Source organism: Crocodylus porosus, unplaced genomic scaffold (genome assembly GCF_001723895.1).
Source record: "Crocodylus porosus isolate Cpor-Errol unplaced genomic scaffold, CroPor_comp1, whole genome shotgun sequence".
Lineage (NCBI taxonomy): Eukaryota > Metazoa > Chordata > Crocodylia > Crocodylidae > Crocodylus > Crocodylus porosus.
In genome coordinates this window covers 87919090-87935269 of record NW_017728886.1, presented here as the reverse complement: position 1 = coordinate 87935269, position 16180 = coordinate 87919090, and the positions used below count along the sequence as shown (strand labels likewise).

At 43.2% G+C, this 16180-nt stretch overlaps 1 protein-coding gene across 4 annotated transcripts in view; it reads left to right on the top strand.

Annotated features, from left to right (window-relative positions):
- ELMO1 (engulfment and cell motility 1) overlaps positions 1–16180 on the top strand; it is a 446831-nt gene that overhangs the window by 228798 nt on the left and 201853 nt on the right. For all 4 annotated transcript variants that reach the window (XM_019538714.1, XM_019538724.1, XM_019538705.1 and 1 more), the window contains one exon: positions 3185–3293. In XM_019538714.1, coding sequence (XP_019394259.1) covers positions 3185–3293 — 109 coding nt within the window. The remainder of the gene's footprint in view (positions 1–3184; positions 3294–16180) is intronic.

The following is a 16180-nucleotide window of genomic DNA, read 5'->3' as shown; positions in this document are numbered from 1 at the left end:
TTTATTTACATCATTCTACCACGACTCCTATACTTGGGTAAGGGAGTGGAGTGCTTTTCCTTTGCAAAGATCTCTAAAGCAGGATGACTCATCCTCAGTGCACAGTGGAGATGTTCACATGTTCCTGAAAGGTGGCTATAGGAATGCAAAAAAGAAATTGCAGGGGTGTTTCTTTGATTTAGTACAGCTGCTATCCAGGTATTATACTGAACAATTAGATGTAATTTAAACCCCAACTTTTAGCATAAAAAGTAATTCCACTAGGCAAAGCACCGAACCACTCAGTAGCCAAGAGACTGCCTGCCTTTCTTTCTATCTACCCCTGATACTGTCTCAGTCCTGTTAGGGGTCATAAACAAAAGAGTCTGAATGCCTGGAGGGATGTGGGAGAGTGTTTTTACATGACCTTGGGTCCCTTTTTGTAGATTTAGGGTTGGAATCCATAGAGTTCTATAGAAATTTTAATAAGAACCAATATAATCAATGAAATGTAGGGTTTGTCATCCTACAGTGTTCTCTGGCTTCATTCTTTATATATATACATATAATTTTCTATGAGGGCAAGGTGATACTGATAGATGTTTTTTAAGATAGGAGGCAAGAGTGAAATCCTGCTCCCTGCAAGTCAGTGGAATTTTTGTCATTGACTTGAACAGAGCGAGGATTTAATCCCTAAATTCTTGCCTTATATTCATATATGGTATATATGCATATACACCCTTCTCCACTTGTCTGAGGGAGGCATGGTTCTTTGGGTAGACGTGATATCTTTTATTAGACCAACTAAATAGTTGGGGAAAAGTTCTCTGCAAGCTTTTGGGCACAAACACCCTTCGCCAGGCATAGGGAGACTGCTGCTGTTATGTGTTCTCCAAGGTAGAAAAGATTTACAACATGCAGGTTTGTGAACATACTCAGAGAAGTGGTATGATTAAGGGGTTGGACCACTGGACTGGTGCTTAAAAGACGTGTATTTTGCTTATGTTCATGACTGGGTGACCTTAGGCAAGTCACACCACTGTACCTCTGTGTCCTCCATCTGTAAAAGTGGGTAATTATGGTTTCTCAGTGTTTAAGACACCTTGGCTAGAAAAGGACATTGACAAATGAAGCATGTCAGCTGGGCTGGGATGTGTCCCAGCATTGGAGGTGATCCACTTTATAGGAGGAAATGCACATTGCCTTTTTTCCTTCCTGGTGAGGCGAGACAGGGCTTTAGGGGCCCAGTCCTGTAACCCTCAAGCCCAGGAAGTTCCTGCCTGGCTTTCCCCATTTAGAGACATGCACCTGGGATTTCCAGGGTGCATCTCCATAAGCAGAAACATTCAGGGTTTCACCACTTAAGGAGCCATGCTCCAAATATCCCAGAGATGCATCTTGGTAAGAGGGGAATCTTAGACTTTCCCTGCTTATGGAGACGCATCCTGGGGAGTCTCAGGGGCGCATCTATGTAAGAGGGGGAAAGCCGGGTAAGTGCTCCCAAGTCTTTAGGGGCCCAGTCCTTCATGGGAGTTACTGGGATGTGCAGGGTTGGGCACTTTGAGCCCCCAGAGCACCTACCTGGGTGGGATGCCTTCAGAGTGCTGGCAGCTCAGAACTGCGACTGCCCTTGTGTCATAAAATAAACAGAGGTCTGCTGTTAAATAGCAGCACAAATTAAAAACCTTTTGTCATGGCCACAAACTTTGGGCATTTGTGGTATGACACGGGGTGTGGATGTCTGTTTGCTTGGCCTTTATGCTCCCATCAAAATGTTTAGGTCAGGAGAAAGGCGACCTAAGGCAGCTTCTGTTTCCAGCCTTTGAGATCTACTGATGAAAAGTGCTATATTGGCGGTATATTTCCATCTTCTGTGTTGAAGGGTCTTTGTGAGAAGCAACTGGTTTTCTGTTCATTTCTTGATAGAACATCTTTTTTTGTGGTTTGTGACAAAAATAGTCAGGGGCATGGTGCAGTTGCCACACCACAGACATTGAAAAGGCTAAAAAACTGCCCTGTGCTATTTTAAAGAAGCCTTTTCAAACAAGGGACATAACAGATAAGATACATTGGGTGGGAAAGTGAATTGGGGAAAACACTACCAAGGGGAGTATAGCAGATAAACACCTGTTTATGAAGAAAATTCACAGGGCCTCTGAGGTCCTATTGTACTTCAGAAAAATCTGCTTTTGAAGTATTTCTTCCTCTAGCCATGCAGCAGCTATTCGGGACATGTGCTTTGTTTCTTTGTTAAAGCTTGTAGGAGAGGTTTTATCATAAAGCCAATGCGTAGTACAAAACCTACTTTGAATTATTTTCTTTTCATTTTCAGTCCTTAATCTGTCTTCCCTGTCTTGTACCCAAATGAGGAATGAGCATCTCATAATTTAGGCAGACTCCATGGTATATTCAGAGAGAATACCTTTATATGCTGGACAGTGAGATCCTTGGTTGATTTGCAGGAGTGGGGCAGGTTCTAGCCCAAAGAAAATAAGTTGCTTAATTTCACAAATGCTATGTTCTGTTGTTTTTGCACAGTTATCTTGGATATAATAAGACTACTTGTTGAAGTTCGATTTGCTTACATCCATAGCATTTATACAATTACAAATGTTTTGTGCATCAAGAAAAGGTTTCTTTCACCACAGATGCAATAAGTACATCTTCTTACCCTGTTACCTTGTCTAAAATAGGATTTTTGATATGTAGGCCTTTTAGATTCTAAACCCAGGTATATTCTTATTTTTAACATTTCTTTCAGTTTATTAAAACATAACTTTTTACACCTACCACAACATTAGATTGAAAAAAAAATCAACTTCTTGCTATTGACTTCTATCTCAACTTCTTCATGCAGGGAGATGGAACCAAAGTATCGTGTTGCACTGGAGTGACATGGCTTCCAAAATACATGTCTGTACATTGAGTGATATTCCATGTGTTTTGTTCAATCTACCAGCTCCATGAGGCAGTGGTGGTGACACAGAAATAGGGGGATGTCTTCCTCCCCCTCCCCCGCCAGAATTATTCATGACATTGTTTTAACTTCAATTTTGCAGGAAGATTCTTAGCTTATGATAACAAATTAACTTTATAATCTACACCCCTAATACAGATGCTTACTAAATATCCTGAAGAGAGAGACTAATTCATCAATACCTGTATCTTCTGCATAATTTAACTTCCTTTCTGATTTCCGTTTTAGATTGTCTTGGAAAATAGTAGCCGAGAAGACAAACATGAATGCCCATTTGGCCGAAGTAGCATTGAGCTGACAAAGATGCTGTGTGAAATATTGAAAGTAGGAGAACTACGTAAGTCTGACCTGTTTGTTTGACCAAATTTTGTTTCTGTGGTGATTATATGGTGCCGGATAATCGTGGAATAGACTGAATGGTGCATGAATTGAATTCCAAGAAAAGGTTTGCATTTGTTTTGTATGTGCTCATATGTAGAATGTTGCTTGTATTCCAACTTAATATATTATTTCTTGTTTTTGACTAATTGTGTGTATTATCAAATGTAAATCTAGTGGGACAAATTTGCACCCTGGCTGTGAAACTTTGCTGTCTGATGCAGTATGATTACCAGCTTTTCTCCAGAGATGAGTACATTTCAGGTGCTGTGGGCAATATTTATACTCTCCAAATAGGTGGCATAATTTTTTCATCCTCAGGTAGATTGATGACCATTTACTTGTGTGAGTTATCCCACTGAAATTTGTGGTTCCCATCTAAGTTTGCACAAGCAATTCCATCATTTGTAAATTCTTAGAGTATTTATTGCTCCACATAAATGTTATATATTTTGTATGTAAATTACTTGTAACTATGAAATGAAAAGCGACAAAATAATTATACAAAATTTAGCAAATTTCAAGTTTCAATTAGATTTCAGGGGTGTACTTGATAGCCGTGTTGGTCTGAGACAAAAAGACATACATAAAATTAGAACTCTTGGTTCCAAAATGATGCCTTTTATTAGACCAACTGGAAAATGGCAGGAAAATTGTCCTTTTCTGTAAGCTTTCAGGATCAAAGGCCCTTTGTGAAGCTCTGGGAAAAGTACAGATGGTACAAGATGGTAAAAAGTCCCCATAGTTAAGAAATAAGCCTCATTTTTGCATAGAGGGAGCTGAAGATGGAAGGCCATCCCTCTGGGTCCATGAGAGTGTCTTTGTGAGCTGTGTTGAGTAGCGATTTGATGTGTTGATCAGGTAGAATTCCTTCCCTGTAGGTGTCAGATGGCAGGCAGGGAGGTAAAAAAAATTCCTTTTTGTTCTGCTGTGAAGTTTAAAGTTCAAAATAGGCTAAAATTCAGCATCTTCCATGCTTCAGGGGTGTACTTGGTAGCCATGTTGGTCTGAGACAAAAAGGCATACAAAAAACTAGAACTCATGGTAACAAAATGATACCTTTTATTAGACCAACTGGAAAATGGCAAGATGGAAGATGGAAAATGGCAAAATGGAAATACCAACAGCCTTCCATCTTCAGCTTCTTCTCTGCAAAAATGAAGTTTATTTCCTACCTATGGGGACTTTTTACCATCTTATACCATCTATACTTTTTCAGAGCCTGACAAAAGGGACTTTGATCTCGAAAGCTTGCAGAAAAGGACAGTTTCCTTGCCATTTTCCAGTTGGTCTAATAAAAGGTATCATATTGGAACCAAGAGTTCTAGTTTTTTGTATGTCAATTAGATTTGAGCACCCTACCTTGATAGTATCTCACTCAGTATATGCTTGTTTTTCTCATTTCTTAGTACAGTGTAGCAGTATTCAACTGCTAAGTGTATATGTATCACTGTAGTTACTGATGGCGATTATCACTATTACTGTTCTTGCCAACACATATTGCCCTGAGTTTCAATTCCATGCAGCACAATTTTGTCCTTTGATTTCTTCTGCTCATGTTCTTTCTGCAGTCTCTGTGATTTAAGTCTTTCCTCTACCCTTGTCCCTAAGCTCACTGCAGTTATATGCAACCAACCTAGACGCAATGGAAAGGAGGAAATCAGGAGAGGTAACGTTTTAGGTATTGCTTTGGTTCAAATATATGATTTGGGTGACATTTCAGCTAATGCTTCTAAGTGCAGCAGGCCAGAATAGTTGTTTACCAAAGGCAAAATTATCTCCTGTGCAGCGTGGATGCGCGTTACTAGAAACGTTCAGAAAGTAACATACTCAGAGGAATAGCATGGTGATCAGTTTTGAATCGCACCATAAGAAGATCAGTAATACAAGATTGGGGGATAGTAAATGAAGAGTTTACTGAAGGGAGTTTAATGAAGGGACTGTGTTAGACGTACTAAAAAGACATAACAATGGAGTGGGATATGAGATAGAGGGTGAGTGTCTCCTCACAGACAGTTTTACTGGTGATGGCCATTGCATATTTTTATTGTACCGCTCCTGATGCAAAGTCTCCTGCTTTTAAATTTTGGGAAAACCACATTGTATATGTTTTGACGGTGTTTCTCATTCTGTACCTTAGTCTTGTCACATGCAGTTGTTAGCCTTCTAACTGCAAGTAAAAATCATGTGCAGTAATATCAGTGACTGTTAGCACTATTATTGCTCCTCCTAACTGTGCTGTAACCACTCCAAAGCAGTCTAAAGGTATGGGGCATTAAAAAAAAAACTTTTAAAGGTGGTGGTGGTGGGGTGCATTACAACAGAAAGAGGACAAGTTTTTCATTAATTTAAAAGCTATTTAATAATAATTAATTAAATATTTTGAGAGATTTTTCAAAGAAGCATGCATCCATTTGGTAAATATTGATAGGAGAATGTTTCAGGAAAAGAAAAATACAGAAGAGAGGAAGTAGTGAGGGGTCTGAGTTGGCAAAAAGCTTAACAGAGACTGGCTAGGCCAGGGGTAGGCAAAATGGCAGATCCAGCTGGTGGCTGGACTCCATTTCCCAGCAGCCCCCTGCCTGTGTGGCTCCCAGGCAGTCTCCATAGAGACCCTAGTAGCATGGGGTCATGACAGTGCGGGGCTGCAGAACTGGGGCTCTGCCCCAGCCCCACACTCCTGGGGACTTCATGGAGACTGGCCAGAGCTGCAAGCAAAGGACGTGTGGCTGGGAGGGGGGCTGCTTCAGGGCCAGGGCCAGGGCCAGGATCTTGGTGTGGTGACAGCATGGAACCCAGGTCATGGCAGAGTGGCAATCTGTTCCACACACACCCCTGCCCACGGCATCTACACTCATTGCGGGGTTTTGCAGATCATGACTCTGTCCCTGCCCCAACCCCACATTATCACCACCCTGGCTTCACTTGCCCATCTCCCTCTTGGCTGCATGCCCATCCCAGGTGCCCAGCCTTGCCTGCATGGGTGCCAGTCCTGGTGTGGGTCGGATGGGCCGTGGTGCTTCGGCAGTGGGGCTGGATGCAGTAATGGCAGCCAGAACGAGCCATCACCACAGGGGCTTCTGGGAAATGGAGTCTGCCACAGACCTGATCCAGTCCATGAGCTGGACTTTGCCCACCATTAAGCTAGGCAGTAATAGGTATAAAATATCTATAAGGAGGGTTAAGAACTGGAACAGATTACATGGGGAGGTCATGGGATCTTTTTCATTGGAGAGTTTGAAGACAAATATCTTGATCCTGCTTAGAAGCAGGGGGAATGGATTAAATGTCCAGGCAGGCTGGGTCCCTTCCATTCCTATGTCCTAGGATTGAATGGGAATGTTTGAGATGGGAGCTAACATGTAGAGGGGCGTAGTGGGGAGCAAGGCCAATTTTGAAGGCTTACAACTTTGAGTTGAATTTTTCAATGTCTGGGGTTCCTTTGTTCATGAGGGAGTGAAGTTTGAGCAAAAAAAATTTTCTTTTTTTCTTCAAAAAATCAGCCTTTATGTGTATAAAGGGAACACATTGTTGTCATCTTAAAAATAAAAAAGGCATCATTTTTTTGGAGCTGTAATTATAGTTTAAATGTGTGGGGGTATAAAAATTAGCATTTGTACAAAAATAGCTATGGCTGAAAGGAATTACCTTTTAAATTTTCTAATGAAATTTGATTTTGCTTTGGCCAAATAATGACCTCATTGGAAAATAGATACTGTGCACCCAGTTTGAGTTTGTGCAAGTCTCTTTGCTAAGCAAGCAGCCAAAGTCCAATATTGAAAAACAAAGAATCAGTTCTTCAGTATATGGAGATCAGAATAGCACCAGTGTCATCAATTAACTGAACAGTTTATACCAATCAAGGGTCTAGTCCAAGAAGTGATTGCATAATTAGAGACCGCATCATAGTGTGTGCCCACAGGGGCCAGGGTAAGGTGGCCTAGGCAAGCTTAGATGTAACATTCCTTGCATCTTGAGTGAGTATGTATATATGTATGTACATTCTTTTAATGTGCTTTGTTTATGTTGGGTACATATATGTCATTTTCAAAGATATGGTATCCAGTTTCTAATAATAGCATATTTACTTGAATCTAAGATGACCCGGAATTTAAGTCAACCCCTTAGATGCCACACAAGAAAAAAATAATTTGGTATTTTTAAAATAATTTTGGTATTATTGCTCTTTTTATACCTAGTCAGCCAATACCTATTTTTATACCAGACCTACTGACAAAACTATAGCAATACCAGTAAATTATAAATTCAACATCAACTTCAATTCAATTCAAACATTAACTTAACTTAACCTATATTAGGTTCTGTCCAGAACCTGGGAAGTGCTACAACTCTTAGATGCTGCAATTTAGGACCAGTTTTGCATGCATCTTCACTCTTCACTGTTCTCATCTTCTCTCTCATCTTCCCACAAAACATTTTCTTTAGTTCCATCCATGGCACTGAATACACAGTACTTTTTGAACCCTTTGATAATGGATTCTGAAGACATCCTTCCTTAAGAAGTTGGAGTCCATTGGTAAAGCAATGCTATGGTTGGCTTAATCTTCCCACCAGGTGTAAGTGCATAGTTCCCTGCCAAGAGCCAGTCCCAGTACTGATACTGAAAATGGCCCTTAAAGAGTTTATTCACTGGCATTCAGTACTTGGAGTTGAGATGTCATACCAGGAGGTATGACTACAAGATCACAATTCATTGACCAAATTTTTGCTTTTACATCTAACACAGAGGGTGTTATACGCCCTTTCACTGAATCTGACACTAACACTCCTTTTTTCTTTAGCAGTACCCCAGGTCTCCATTTCCACATAACATCTAACCAGTCATTCATCAGTTCACTTGACATCTGTCCTTATTCCTAGCATCTAGCCACTATTCCTAGTGGCAGTTTTTATTATGGGAGAGTTCTGTGTTTCAAAAACATATATGGTGGCAATTTTCTCCCATCTGCCAATACTGCTAACATCACTGTAATTTGTGACTCTTCATTTCTTATATTTCTCATAATTATGGATTGTGCACCTTTTCATGGATGGTGACATTATTTAGCATGTCAAAATAGATTAGAGTTCAGCAGGTAAGGATGAGTTTTGCATAGACCAATATCGTACCACTGGAATTCAACAAGTTTTTTACTGCAATCTGATGGTAACTTTTGTGCAAGTGATGTTCTTCATCTCAGTCGCATCATTCAGATACACCACCCACTACTTACTTTGCATTTTTGAAGGGGAATGTTCAATTCCTTTCTATTTCTAATACTTTGAATTGAATCACTTTGCAGGTGATTGACATTTCCTCCTTTCTCTTTTCTTGAACACACTTGACAACTTGCTTATCACTTTTTCATAGATTTCATAGACATTAGGGCTGGAAGGGACTTTGGAAGATCATCGAGTCCAGCCCCCCGCCCAAAGGGCAGGAAGTCAGCTGGGGTCATAGGATCCCAGCAAGATAAGCATCCGATTTACTCTGGAAGGTAGTTCAATGTAGGTGCTTGAACCACCTCCAATGGCAGGCTATTCCAGACCTTGGGTGCTTAGACAGTAAAGAAATTCTTCCTTAAGTCCAGCCTGAAATGGTCTTGCAGTAGTTTATAACCGTTTGACCTTGTCATCCCTTGATGCCAAGGCATTCTGGTGAACAAACATTCCCCCAGATACTGGTGGTCACCCCTGATAAACTTTTGGTGGCCATCAAATCACCCATGAGCCTATGCTTTTCCAGGCTATAGAGCCCCATGGCTCTTAGCCTGTCGTCATAAGGTCTGTTTTCCTGACCTCTGATCATGCACATGGTTCTTCTCTGGACTCTCTCAAGCTTCTCCACGTCCTTTTTGAATTGTGGAGCCCAAAACTGGATGCAGTAGTCCAGCTGTGGCCTCACCAAGGCTGAATACAAGGGGAGAATGACATCCCAGGATTTGCTTGGGAAGCATCTATGGATGCAAGCCAGCATTTTAGTCGCTTTACTAGCCGCAGCATCACATTGCAGGCTTATGTTCGTCTTGTGGTCAATGATGATCCCCAAGTCTCTTTCTTTCATAGCACTGTTGAGCCTATAAGGATGCTGCAGGTTTTCCTCCCAAGGTGGAGAACCTTGCAATTTTCAGTGTTATACATCATCAGGTTCTTGTCTGCCCATTTGCTGAGCCTGTCCAGGTCAGCCTGAATCACCCTCCTGTCTTCTGGTGTGGATGCTTTGCTCCAAAGTTTGGTGTCATCGGCAAACTTTGCCAGTCCGCTTCTGACTCCAATGTCCACATCGTTAATGAAGATGTTGAACAATATGGGTCCAAGGACAGAGCCTTGGGGGACCCCACTACTCACAGGGCATCATGATGATTGACTTTCTTCAATTACTACCCTCTGGGTCCAACCATGGAGCCAATTTCCCAACTGGCAGATCATGGTGGACCCAAGACCACAACTGGCCAGTTTTGCCAAGAGATGATCCTGGGATACCAGATCAAAGGCTTTTTTGAAGTCAAGATATATGACAGCAATCTCTTCTCCCTTGTCCGGGTGACAGGTCATCTGGCCATAAAAGGAAATGAGATTGGTCAAGCAAGACCCACCCGCAACAAACCCATGCTAGCTATCCCTCAGGATGTTGGCGTCGGCCAGTCCATTAAGGATGGCCTCTTTAATAAACTTTTCTAAGATCTTCCCCAGGATAGGGGTCAGGCTGATGGGCCTGTAGTTTGCTGGCTCCACTTTCCTCCCTTTCTTGTAGGCACCATATTGGCCTTCTTCCAGTCTTTGGGAACTACACCGGAGCGCCAGGAGTTTTCAAAAATCCATGCCAGGGGCTGGACTACGATGCTTGCCAGCTCCTTGAGCACCCTGGGGTGCAGATTGTCAGGGCCAGCTGACTTGAAGGTATCCAGCCTCTCAAGGTGTTCCTTCATGAGGTCAGCATTGATGGAGGGCAGGGGATCTCCCTCACCCAGATCTCCCTGTTCCGTAGTGGGCATGGACATCCCATGGGTCATTTTGAGCTGTGTGTAGGGTTTCCAGCCAAAGGGTACCAAAGAAGCTTGGCACATGCTCACAGGGAGCATCTTGGAGTAACCGTGCACCAGCTGGCCATGAACCCTGCACGCTAAGGGAGCGGAGGTGCCCTGCTGGCTGGCCGTGTGCATTTTCTGGTTTTATGTAAGTTGCATACGATCATAAGACAAAGCTTCATTTCCTACCCCGCTCCCCCACCCCAGGTTGAATGAGGAAAAAAATGCATTTCATTATCAAGTGAATACGGTACCTACTAGATTACAAAATCTGCTAAAAAGAACATAGAAAGCTGTTAGGGTGACCAGCTGCCCCTGATTGGGCAGGACAGTCCTGTAATGAGACCCTCAAGTCCTGGTCCCAGGCTGTAGGACTCTGGGACGGCATTTGTCCAAGATTTGTAGTGTCCACAGGGATTGGGAAATGTAGGGTTTCCCCTCGTAGGCTGGCAGTGTTTCAGCCTGCAAGAAGCTGCCAGGAGCAGGATCCAGGGGATGTTATGTGCATGTATGCACCTGCACACATGCATGTGGCCAGTAAATACAGCCAGGAAGTATAGAGAGCAGCTCCCTGCATGTAAATCTATGGGGGAGGGAAGGTATAGGAGGGTGGGAAGGGGGGCAGATCAAGGCCCCCCACAGGGAAGCAGAGTGGGGCAGGGGCATGGCATGCTGGCAGGACCAACCAGAGCAGTGCATGGGGCTGGGGCAGGGAGCAGGACAGAGCCATGGGCAGGGGACATGGGGATGGGGGGATGGGCAAGTGCCTCCCCAGATTTGTGTGTGGCACAGGGGACAGATATAGGCTGCCCACTGTGCTCTCAGGGCTCCCTGCCCTGCCTCTGGGGATGACATGCCCCCTGCCCACCCAGCTGCAGCAGGGGCAGCGGTGGCTTTGAGTTGTGCCGGCTGTTGCTGCTGAGCATGCAGGTGGTGCATAGGTGGTACAGGGCTCCCAAGGGACAGGCAGCAGGGTGGGCAGCCTGTATCTACTGTCCTGCTCTGCTAGGCTCTCATCCAGTTGTGGGGGTGGCAGGGGTGGGTGGAAGGCAGGCATGTGTCCTGCCTTCCCTTTTGAAAAGGTGGTCACTCTAGAAGCTGTATGTGTCAGCCATCAAGACACAGATCTGGTTTATCTTGTTAGAAAGTACAAACTAGAGATGACATTTTTGGAAAATGCATATAAAGCTTTTCTTTGATTGAAAATAAAGGCTGTTGCTGAAAGAGATTGTAGTCTTAAAATCAGCTGCTACAGTTGAGGGCAAAGGTGGCTCTGACAGTTCTTATGTTTTATGTTTTAAACTATACATTCAGGCTGTAACGGTTTCTTTAGAAATTCATAGCTAGCCATTATTGCATTGGAACATAGGATACTTTTTACAGTTGCTGAAGTGTATAATTTAAAAGGCACAATGAATTACTTTCTGTTCATGAAATATTCAATAGTAGAAACTTTCTTAAAGTGCAAAGTCGATGAAAGCTGCTAGACTGCATTATTTATTAAGAATGTTTTAATGCTGATTATATTCTTTTCTCAGCTGCATTAAATACCACAAGATGATCAAAAGGCAAATTTTGTATTTCTCAGTGATATATTTTAATATCATCCCAGTAGGTGTGGTGGTAGAACAGTTAACATGCAGCTCAGCGGATCCAGAGGCATGTTTGAACCTGGCTCCAGACTCGGCCAGTTGCCCCTCTTCAGTTAATTAAGCTGTAAATAGGTGTTTGATCATCTAAGCAGAGGAGGCAAAGGTATGCAGATGTGATGCTAACTTGGTTGCTCCCTTCTGTGCCATTAGGTACAAAAACCTGAATGTTTTTAACCATGGAAACTTTATGGATCACTGAGATTAGGAATGGGCCTCTGAATTTGATTTTTGATTTGTTCCAACAGAGATTCAAGAAAGAGAGGGCTAAGTGCATGCACTGTTTGGCTTTCGCAGATTTCCCTATTCAGATATCCAGTTTTCTTTTTTCTTTGGCACCAATCTTAGAATGACTTATGACTTGTGGAATTAGTCTCCATTTTAGTAATACTGAAGTAAACAGAGGTTGACCATGCACTTTAAGTTCAGCACATACTAAGTGCTTTACTGCATCAGAGCCTCAAAACAAAGTAACTGAAATATTAATAGAGCTAGATTAGTGCAAATATGTCTCTGTCCCCATTTTTCAGTCATTTCAATGATGCTTAATCACTTGCTGGATTGTAAGAATGGTGTCTAGGCTGCATTCCTGAGTAGGGGTAACTCTCTGAAACAGGGCTACAACAAACAGGGATATTTTCCATTAGTTGTTAGTCTTAGATTATTGTTGCTTTTAAGGGAACTGTTAAGATTCTAAAATTAGACCTAACCTTGATAAGAACTATGGTAATTTTTGAGTTCCTCAGGAAGCGAGTTTCACAGATGTGAGTCAGCCATGAGAAAGCTCTCCTAGTCTTACGGGCTGCCACATGTCTTCTATAGAGAAATGAGTAAGAGAGATCAGATGGAAGGTAAAAGTCCCATCTAGCCAAGATGATTGTCATTTTTCCCCTTTTGGTTCTATGCATCTTGGAATTGCAAACAGACGATAACATTCCTAAATCTGGCAATCTCAGTAATCCGACCTGGTGCTCCCACAATATTTGCTAATATTGTTCTAGACTCTCAAATAGATTTCAGATGAGGGATCAGGAAGAGCAGATGAAATTATATATTTCCCATTTTCTCCCCACTGGTTGTAGAGGTTGGTTGAACTCCTTCGCCAGCTCAGATGGTGAAACACAGCCAAAGGAAAGGAAACTTCTTTAGAGTTTAGTTTAAGGTAGGAAACTGTTAGAAAGAACAGATTTGGATTTAGTAAATTAGTGAAGATTAGTGGTTTCTTAAAAACCTAGGTTTTGCTTCTAGCAAGATTTACATACTGAACATTTTGTATGGAACTTTTTGCTTCTATATAGTACAAACATTACATAACTTTTCTATCTTATCACCCTATCTTGGTAGATTTGGGTTTTGGGTAAGCAGGATATGCTCGTTGCTAAACTCTGTCCTCCACAAAAAAAAAAAAAAAAATTGCTTGATGCTGGGGTAACCTGTGCAATGTTTTACTATCCTCCTGGTGAGAAAATTCTTCTTAATATCTAACCTAAGTTTCCCTTTCTGAAGCTTCAGACCACTGCTTCTTGTTCTGTTATCTGCCACCACTGAGAATAGCCTAACTCCGTCCTCTTTTGAACCCCCTTTCAGGTAGTTGAAGGCTGCTATTAAATCCCACCTTGGTCTTCACTTCTCTAGACTAAATGAGTCCAGTTCCCTCAGTCTTTCCCCAGAAGTCATGTGCCCCTGCCCTCTCACCATTTTTGTCACCTTACACTGGATTCTTTCTAATTTGTCCGCTTCCTTTCTGTAGTGGGGGGCCCAAAACTGAACACACTACTCTGGATGTGGCCTCACCAGTGCTGAATAGAGGGGGATAATCACTTCCCTTGATCTGCTGGCAACACACCTACCAATTCAGCCCGGTATGTTGTTAGCATTTTTGGCAACAGGGGCACACTGCTGGCTCATATTCAGCTTACTGTCCCCTGTAGCCCCCGGGTCCTTCTCTGAAGAGCTGCTGCCCAACCAGTCAGTCTCCAGCCTGTACTGGTGCAAGGGATTGTTCTGTCCTAAGTGCAGCACTTTGCACTTATCCTTATTGAACCTCATGAGATTTCTTTTGGCCCAATCCTGCAATTTGTCAAGGCCACACTGAATCCTAGCCCTACCCTCCAGCGTATCTACTGTTCCCCACAGAAACCGCCTAGAGCCCCTACCCCTCTTCCTATTGCCTGCAGTATGTCCTGGGCCAGACCTGTACTCACCTTCATGCTGCTGCTGTGGAGTGAGGTGTTGGTCCTTCTTGCTGCACCATAGTCCCAGTCCCAGCTGGTGGTGCAGGGCAGCATGTGGTGCTCCAGCTGCTGTCTGTGCTTCCTCATGAGGTGTGCTGCATACACCTCGTGGTGGGAACAGCCTCCAGCACGTCCTCGCAGACCACCATCCTATGAGTCCACACAGAGCTGGATGGTGTGGGGGGCTGCAGACTGGGCATCACCATGGCCGGGGGTGGGGTGGGAGACTGCAGGCTGGGAATGAAAGGCACCAGCACAGCCAGGGGGGCTATGGAGAGTGAGGGGCACCAGGGAGAGGGGGCTGTGGCTTGGGAGTGAGGGGCACCAGCAGGGATGGGGGGCTGTGAGTCAGGAGTGAGGGGTACCAGCATGGCTGGGGGGTGAGGGACTGTGGACCAGCAGTGAGGGGCGACTGTGGGCAGAGGCAGGGCACCAACATATCAGGGCTGATCAGCACTGCAAAGCAGCAGGTGGGACAGTCAGAGCTAGATCTGTTCCTGGTAATCAAAAAGGGTAGGGGGAGCTTCTGATTTTCCATGATAAAAAAAACCAATATGAAAGGCCACAATATATAAGTATTTAGAATTTATTTTATAATAATGATTGAGGCACTGGTAGGCTTCCAAATTGCTTTAAAATGGTAAATATATCAATAAAACATGGTGTTCAACTGGCACCTGTATATAAAGTGGAGTTTCATTTTAATCACAGAAAAACACACATTTGGGGGGTTTTAATCAGAGAATTTTGGATTTTTTAACAGAGAAAGCCAGGTTCCTTGGTGATAACTCGCTTATTGGACCAACTGCATGATTGGGATAGATTTAGACAAGCTTTTGAATGCAGAACATTCTTCTTCTGGTCACCCAGATATCACCCACAAAAACACATGCCTCTTGCATTATTTCATGGACCATCACAACAACATTACTCCAGTACTACCGCATTTATAAGCAGTTACATTCTGACCCTTTTAATTATTCTGCAGTTAAGTCTTGTCAAGCTTGGACTACTTTTTGAGTGTGTTGTAACAAGAGACAGATGTTGTCATTTGATTGTTTTGGTGAGTGGTGTTCAGGATCTTTATTAAAACATAAGCATAGATCTTTTCTAGAGGCCATGTGGGTTTATAACCCTTGTGGTGTATGTCATGTGGGAGCTTGGGTTGAGCGAACACATTTTTATTGTTTCTTTTCCCCCAACTTTTTCTAAGCCTTGTTCAGTCTATAGCAGCTGTGCTCAACCTTTTGGCCATGTGGGCCAGATGAGTGGCACGAAGCCCATCTTCAGGCTGGATTGGGCTATCTGTGAGCCAGGTGGTGGCCTACGACCACCTCTTCACTGCCCTGTGCTCTGGGATTGGGTCCCAGGGGGTTAGCACCACCCCCACCCTGCTCTGCATGCTGGGTTTGTTCCAGGGGGCTGGCAGTGCCCTATCTCACCAACTATGCACTGGGATTGGATCCTGTGTTCCAGGGGGCCAGCACCTCCCCTTCCCATGCTGCATGAGGATTAGGTCCTGGGGGCCCAGCACCATCACCTTCATGTTAGGATTTGGTCCAGATGACCTGGCAGCACCCTGGCCTGGCCCCCACACCAAGATCTGGTATGTAGACTGAAGGTTGAGCATCCCTAGTCTATATATATATTTCCCCTTAACAAAGCAGGCCTAAGTCTCAGTATATTATAATCCCCTTCTGATGTGAAATTGGTCTTGCTAGTTCATGAACTTTTAAGAGATTTCATTTTAGCAGTTATCCAAGCTAATGGAATTCCACATTGCTGAACTGCAATGGTTTAGAAATTCTTTCAGATCATTATCCCTTTATCATATAGAAGGTGCTGAGTGCTTAGGAGGTAGGCAGTAGTATACATGATTATGTAGGCTGAGTTACAAAGGAAATCAAATCTCATGCTTCAGGGAGTAAGCTGATT